This window comes from Haplochromis burtoni, unplaced genomic scaffold, assembly GCF_018398535.1.
Source record: "Haplochromis burtoni strain Fernald_Lab_line unplaced genomic scaffold, NCSU_Asbu1 Contig_586, whole genome shotgun sequence".
NCBI classification, from domain to species: domain Eukaryota; kingdom Metazoa; phylum Chordata; class Actinopteri; order Cichliformes; family Cichlidae; genus Haplochromis; species Haplochromis burtoni.
Window position 1 is genome coordinate 169,888 of NW_024582947.1, and position 7,678 is coordinate 177,565.

A 7,678-nucleotide genomic window follows, 5' to 3' on the forward strand; every position below is an offset into this window, starting at 1 on the left:
GCAGAACCAGGCTCAGGGAGGGGCGGGGCCATCTGCTGTGATTGGTTGGGGTGAGAAGTTGGATCAGCAGGTGCTATTGTTTCAAAGAAAACAATGATTAGTGGACTCTACCACCATGGCCTGTATGTATGCTCACCACACCCCACTGATAAAGACAAAGCATGCTGAAGTACATTTAAAATTTGCTGAACAACAGTCAGACAAGCCTGGGAAATGGTGGGAAAATGCTAATAGTTTCTCCATACAGGACGTGGTCTGAAGCTGTCATTATCAACTTTTATACAACGTATTAAATAAATTTCCATTTTTCATTATTACACATTACTTAATTTATAGACATCAATGGTTGGATTTATTTGCATGTGTGGATTGGATGGGTAGTTACTGACAACCCAGTCAAGACTTCCTGTTGGGAAGAATTTGATGCCAATTTGATGTAAATAGTTTTTGGGTTTTTTAAGACCAGACCAGCAGTATTTTTACTGTAAAAAGCTAGAAACCCATCCGTTAATTACAGGCCACCTATTACTTAACAAATTTCACCAAATGTTTTTCATGAAGTTCTTTTCTTTTCCCTATTTTGTCACCACTGCCTCTGCATCATGCCTCTGTCACATGACACAGGATCCACAGTACCTATACGTAATAAAGGAAAGTGTCTTTGTGGTTCAGATGTTGCTCAGAAGAAGATGATTTAAAAGTGTATTAGTCCACAGGCATGAAAGGAACTGTTACGAATTAGCCCATAAAAAGTAACAAAGGTTTTTAGTTAACAGTCTTTTCGAATAAACAATTTTTTTTGAGTAAATATAAAAAATAATGGCATGCCAGCTTTGTTTTTATAGGACAAACCTTACGAGATCAACTCCTAAAAGCTTAACAGTGAACAAAACACTTCCAAACTTTGAGAAAACCAGTGTGGTTGTTACAATAAACACAGTATTTTTTTCTCAGGATGCTTTACTTTATAACTTCATTTCTACTGAGCAGCTGAAACAGCTTCATGAGTGTTAAAGAACTTTTCTGAAGCACATTGCTCTTCACCATCACAGCTTGCTGTCTTTAAGAGTGTCAGCATTTTTCTTTTGATGTTTGTGGGGCAATTTCTCCAAAACTTGTGTTGATCACAATTATTGACAGGCTGGTATAATAAGTGGGTTTGAAACTGTGCAGGGCTTCTCTGCATCAGTTCACTGCATAGCACTATCGACATGTGGGGATACCCAAGTTGGCCAGCAGGTGTCACTGTGGAGAGAGGTTTCAGATTGTTTCAAAACTTCGATACAATTTTGGCACAAATGCTTTGAATGTTTCACAAAGCCTTGCTTTCCCAACATTCCCCGTCCCCAGTCGGACTGGGAGTGACGTGTTTGGCCACATGGTCTCCTGTTTGGCTGTCTGAGTGTCATTCAAAGACGATGTGCGTTTTACAGATCATTGGGAAAAAAACAGTAAGTAGAGTTTCAGTCTAACACGTCTCTCTGCAACAAAGACAAACGAAGAGACAGCAACATCACAAGTGTAACAACCTGCCTGACTGTCAGAAATGTGATGTCGGTTTAGCTCAGCGGGTGAGCAGGCCAGCATATGCTGTGTGGCCCGAGAGCAGCGGCCCTTTGCTGCGTGTCTTCCCCTTATTATTTATCTAAAGTAGTGTTGATTCTAATTTGTGCATCCAATTTTTATTTTCTAAAGTAATGAAAGATGTATGCTGTACAATCTTTCCAAACCTGGAAAAAGAACAGTTCAAAGAAATCCTTACTTTTAAGCAAAGTGTGTAATATGTGCAATAATGACTTTTCTGGAGTAATGACCCCACCACTGATCACAACAAACACCTCCAGGGTGCACAAACATTTGACCATGCATGGATTTAATGTCTGTGACATACTGCTTAGAGATGATCTCAATGAGAATTGATTATGAAACTGGATTTGCTAAATTCTTATCAATTCCCATCCCTACTTAGGCCTCATATATAAAACTATAAAATACAAACTCGGTACTTTGAATCAACTTCAATCGATGCCTGGTTTATTTTTTATAAAATAACAAGTGAGCAGGCCTCACCTGTCCATGGAACTACTTGCCAGTCAACTGTCCTATTGATGTTGAACCTCTAAAACCAGGGAACTATGTAAAAAAATAGCTGTGAACTCCTTTGCTTAAATCTGAAAGTTTCAATCAGACAGTCCTACAAACACTGCGCAGATGTCAGAAGCTACTAAAATGGTGTTTTTGTCCCAAACATTATGGAGGGAGCTGCAGATGATAACTAAACAGTGAAGGTCCTTTTATTTGTGTGACTGCGAGTGTAAGCACTGTTTACTTACCTTGTAGACATGAAGGAAGAGTATAGAGAGGTAAAGGAAGATAACGATGAGGAAAGGCACGATGAAGACGATGGCTAGGGGTGTGAAGACCCACAACAGGTATTCCAAGACACTCAGATAGTCCTCTTGATCAAGACCTGCCCATTCCTCCCATGCATGAAACAAACACACCTGTCGACCAGGACCAGAATGTCAATACTAACATCCCTCACTTTGGTCCAGGTGAAAACATCTCAGTAATTACTGGATGGGTAACTTTAAAATACGTAACACATTCTTGTTTGTATCAGCATTGGTTAACTGTGTTATGTAACATCACAGTTGGACATAAAATACCACTGTGGGAGAATCTAGAGTTTCTAAGCGACGGACACCATAGAAGCTCCTTTCAATGCTTAACATGTGACGCAGTGATAGTATAACACTCTTACTAATACCAGGTCAGATCGTAATAACAACTACAGTCCAGGACAAATGATCTACATTTAAATTTAGAACGGCATGGGGCCCACAATCTGAACGCCTCCTCTGTGGAGGAGTGGGCCTCAAAGAGGGCTGGAGAGACATCCCATCATGCACACTGTGGGACTTATTATCCACTTGTTGCCAACATATTGTGAAAAATCCATCCATGCATCTTTTTCCGCTTCTCCTTGAGGCCGGCTGGAGCCTATCCCAGCTGTGTAAGGGCAAGAGGCAGGGTACACCTGGACAGGTCGCTAGTCTGTCGCAGGGCCAACACTATGGGCGATTTAGACTCACCAATCTCTTTGGACTGTGGGAGGAAGGTCCCGGAGAGAACATGCAAACAGAAAGATCTGATGGTGCAACAGTGGGAACCCTCTGTTATGGAAAGTGTTATTGTATTATGTGCGTCTTCAAATAAAGTCATGCATGAACACCAAAGCTGATGTTAAATAAATAATACATTTCTTTCTAGGTGAGCTCGATTTCATTATCAAGTCCTTGGACAGGATGCATACCAAGACAGAGAGCGTGTCCTCCGCGCCCGTCAGGCATGACTGGTTGCCTGACATAGTGCTCTGCTCTCAGCCACGAGAACTCCAGCTCAGCCGACTGACGCTCCGATCAGGTCTCAGGCAGACTGCATAGAGAACACCTGCTGCTACATAAAGAGGAGGTAAAGGAGGACACCGCTAACTCAGTTCTGTGACTACATTTACAAATACACAGTCGCAGTGGATTACGCAGACTCCAATGTCTAGTAAACACCAGCAGCTTTTTAAAACCAACTAAACTGACAGCAACTTTACATAGCATTAGTATCTAGAACAGCACCACAGTGTTACTGGAATAGGAAGAGACTACATTTGATCAGCAAAATGACAACAGCGAGCTGGGGCTACGGTATAATAACTGACTGTGAGCTAAGTCTCATTGAAGGAGCTGGAAAATCTGACATTTCTCAAGAAACCTCTAATTCTAAGAGCCAACTCCACGGTTACAGACATAAAAACGGTACCTACCGACTGCTTACTCGGTAAAGCGTGCCATTAAAATGTAGCACGACATTCAATATTACACTAGCAAAACCTATGCTTCTTAGAGCTATCAACTATCCTGTCCATCAACCCGGAACGTCGTCGGGCGAACACAGAGTCGCAGATTTCTATCCTAAAACTGTGCCGATGAAAGAGTTCTACTCGCGAAGAAGGAAGAGTTTCCGGGTCGACTCGTTCGCTTCAAAATAAAAACAAAACTGAATTGCACCAGCTTTCAAACAGTAACTATATACAGTCATAGTTTTGAGAATATAACCCTCAAAAGTAAAAGTGGAAAATGTCAAAAGATGCCATTAAATTTAAAAAGCGCAATAAAATCAGTAAAAATAGATACATTAATATAGCTATAAAGCAATTAAAATGAAACAGTTGGTGTTCTAATGACCATGAGATTTAGTGATTTTAAAGGGAAAATTTTGTTAGAATTTTTTTCTATAAAAAATAAAACAAAACAAAAAATTGCAACTTTTATTTTGAAAAACAGGGGAAATCCGCTGTTAGCTTATAGTGCGGAAATAATCAATAATAAAGGAAAGAGTCCCATGCTGCTTAAAGACGCAAGCAGCTCGTCGGTAAATGAAAGTGTGTTTGTTGTTGCAGCGAGCTAACCGCCATGATGCTGGAAATGAGAAGAGTAGCCCTGGTGGCGGAAATCATCTTCACCAAGAAGGAGTCACTGCAGGAGGAAGAAACGATTCATTGTCGTTGCTCCAGAGCCTTCGTACAGTGAGCCTCCACCACCTTTCCTCTGTCCGCTACAACTCATACACGTAATTCATTAGCAGCACGTCGAACTGCAGCACGGTGTTTGTCTCAGCCGGGCTGACATGGCAACCAGCCAGTGTGGGTCATTAAAAGACGACGCAAGAAACGAAATCCAGTCAAATCTTTGAAATTCCGTGTAATAAATGTCGTTTTAATGAATAACTGACTTGAGTGAAGGCAACCACAAAGCAGCGTTTTAAAAAGCTATCATATCAATCACAGTTGAATGAATCGCAGTCATTACAAGGCTACTACTGTTGCTAGCACAATGCTAAACCCCAAAAGAAAAGGTTAGCAGCTGTGTGCTAGTGGCAGCGTGGTATGAGCTGCTGTCTTGCACACAGAGCGGTGGAATCAGACACTATAGTGCCAAACGTATTCACTCGTCTGCCTTCACACACACATGAACCTGAGTGACATCCCATGATACTGTCCCAGCCTTTGCAGCTATAACAGCTTCAACTCGTCTGGGGAGGCTTCCCACACGGGCTACGAGTATGTTTATGGAAGCTTTTACAGCTGTGAGGTCAGACACGGACGCTGGATGAGAACCTGGCTCACAGTCTCTGCTCGCATTCATTCATTTTCTGAACATTCCCATTAGGCTGTCAGAGAGGTGTTTGAGTTAAAAAAAGGTATTTATGAGGAAAATATTGGTGGTTATCAAAACCTGGAGCTTATGAAAGACAGCAGATGTTTGCTTTTCCACAGAGTGCTTGTTCCAGGTCTAGTAATAGCAGCATGCTTTACATCGCTGCATTGGACGCTTTGTGCGGCGCCTGGACATGTAAGGTTTGGATTCAGCTGCTCAGCTATGAAAACATGCAGCTGTCTGATCACTGTTCTTCAGCTAAGCTGAAGGCCATGTGACGTTTGGAGTTCTGCAGCAATTGCAAAAGGTTGGTGACCTGTGACCTGTGCACTACGCTCGAGTACTTCGTGGCTGAGATGGTGTCATTCCCACTCACTTCCTCTTTGCTGTAACACCACGAACAGTTGACTGTGAAATTTTTAGTTGCGAGGAAATTTCACGACTGCACAGGCGGCATCTTATCACAGTACCACGCTGGAATTCGCCGAGCTCCTGAGAGCAACCCGTTCTTTGACAAATGTTTGTAGAATCAGTCTGCATGTCCAGGTGCTGATTTATACACCTGGATGTGATTGGAACACCTGGATTTAACGATTTAATGAATACTATCGTGTGTCATGTCACTCAAATGCTTTGAGTGTTGAATAGGAGTAGAAATGCAAGTATATTACTTTATTTTTTCACAGGCGTTTAGATGTTGTTGTTCTCAGTACCCAAACACCTTGAGTTTTAGCGGATACGCTGATGTATACAGATGCATCTATGGATTTCCTACATCTGTCCTTTATGTCCATCGCCTCTTTACAGGGATCGAGAGTTGTATCGTTCTGATAACAGACTTCTGCCTGACCTGGAAAACACTGTACAAGGTACATCCTGTCATGATATTTAATAGTACCAGGGATTAAAATAATCACCTATGAAATGTATCAGGCATTGGGGTAGAAGAATGTGGCTCTCTTAGCCTCGCTGTACTGTCTAGTTTTAGTTGCCATGATTTAAAAAATACATTTCTCAACTCATAGACGTAGATGATGGTGAAGAGGAGGAAGAGGAGACTGAGGTGGAGGAGCTGGATGAAGAAACTCAGATGATGGCCAGCATGGGCCTGCCTTTAGCCTTTGTGTGCTCCTCCGAGCAGAGGAGAGCAGTAAGTCACACAGTTTTGCGGTGCTGTGTTATTAAAGTCACCGTTTTTTGAAATGAAAGCTAAAAAGCAGCTTTGGTTGTTATTTTCCGTCATGTCACAGGGGTGGAGGTCTAACAGGAGTTCCTCAAAATACTGTGAAGAAACAAGTGAAGAAGAGGAAAGTGAAGAAGATCCACAGGCTGATGAAAAAGGTGATGCGATTATCTTATTGCTTTTATTGTTTTTATTACGAGTAATATTACGAAGGTTTGTATGTGGTAGAGTATCCACTTTCTCCACGGTCTAACTGATCTCCTCCCATACCTGAGTTTTTGTGTCAGCTACTGCCACAGCTGCACTCGGCTTGTAGATGGTGGAGCTGACAGGTACCATCTGGTACTGGGATTACTGTGACAACATGCACTAGTGAGCTTTCAATGGCAGCATATTAATGATCAAGAAACTGATCAATATACTGACCTCACAGCCCATTGTTCCCTCAGTGCTGTTAGTTTCAGTCATTGTGCAGATGTCCTGTTTATAAGGTTAAACACCTGCAGTCAGCTGAGACTGAAGACGTCAGCTGGAAGAGCGACGAAACGTTTCTCCCACTGAAAACGTCCAGATGTACAGAATCAACTTTTGGGAACACCATCCCACTGTTTGTAGATGGGGTTATATTCCACTGTTGGGAACATTTAACATTCAACATGCTAAAAAAGGCCTGTTAAATGTTAACGGCGTCTGCGACATAGCTCTTGCACAATCAGACCTTTGGGTCCACACAGCTGAATTTTCCAGACCAGCAAATTGCCAGAAGTTCTCCTTTTAGGTGGTCAGCTTACAGGCTTTTATCAGCAGCACATGGCTCCTTACCTTCTTAATTACAATGGAAGCAGTAACAGCGTATTCATTGTTTCAGAGTATTGCATGTGGTCCTTCTTTTTTTCATGCGACTGTGATGTCATGCATAGGGATGGGTATCGTTTGGGTTTTATCCGACACCGGTGCCAAACCGGTACTTTTGAAACGGTGCCGGTGCTTAAACGGTGCTCGAACCGGTGCTTAAAGAATGGAGAACACAAAATTGGTCCAAAAACCTCTCATGTTCAGCTGGTTTTTGTAAAAAGATAACAATGTTAGCCTTTTCTGCAGCTATGGGGCATATATGGCATCACTCTTGGCTGGAAGCAGTGCTTAAACAATGGAAAAAACACAACCTTTGTCCAAAAACCTCTCATGTTTAACTGTTTCCCACTTTTCTTTGGTCATTTTAGCCTTTTTGGCCAGGGTGAAGGGAGTATCTGCCATGAAACAAGAAGACAGCCGCATGTAG

The 7,678-nt window shown here is 42.1% G+C and overlaps 2 protein-coding genes across 2 annotated transcripts in view; one reads left to right on the plus strand and one right to left on the minus strand.

Moving 5' to 3' along the window:
• Window positions 1–3,443, minus strand: part of tmem68 (transmembrane protein 68) — a 12,984-nt gene extending 9,541 nt beyond the window's left edge. Inside the window, exons 1-2 of the mRNA XM_014329590.2 lie at window positions 3,317–3,443; window positions 2,334–2,504 (exon numbers count right to left, since the gene is read on the minus strand). Coding sequence (XP_014185076.1) covers window positions 2,334–2,504; window positions 3,317–3,370 — 225 coding nt within the window. The 5' untranslated portion in view covers window positions 3,371–3,443. The remainder of the gene's footprint in view (window positions 1–2,333; window positions 2,505–3,316) is intronic.
• A 917-nt stretch (window positions 3,444–4,360) lies between these two features.
• Window positions 4,361–7,678, plus strand: part of tgs1 (trimethylguanosine synthase 1) — a gene marked incomplete in the record, with an annotated part of 14,240 nt that continues 10,922 nt past the window's right edge. The window contains 4 exon segments of the mRNA XM_042214551.1: window positions 4,361–4,582; window positions 6,021–6,082; window positions 6,239–6,363; window positions 6,464–6,554. Coding sequence (XP_042070485.1) covers window positions 4,470–4,582; window positions 6,021–6,082; window positions 6,239–6,363; window positions 6,464–6,554 — 391 coding nt within the window.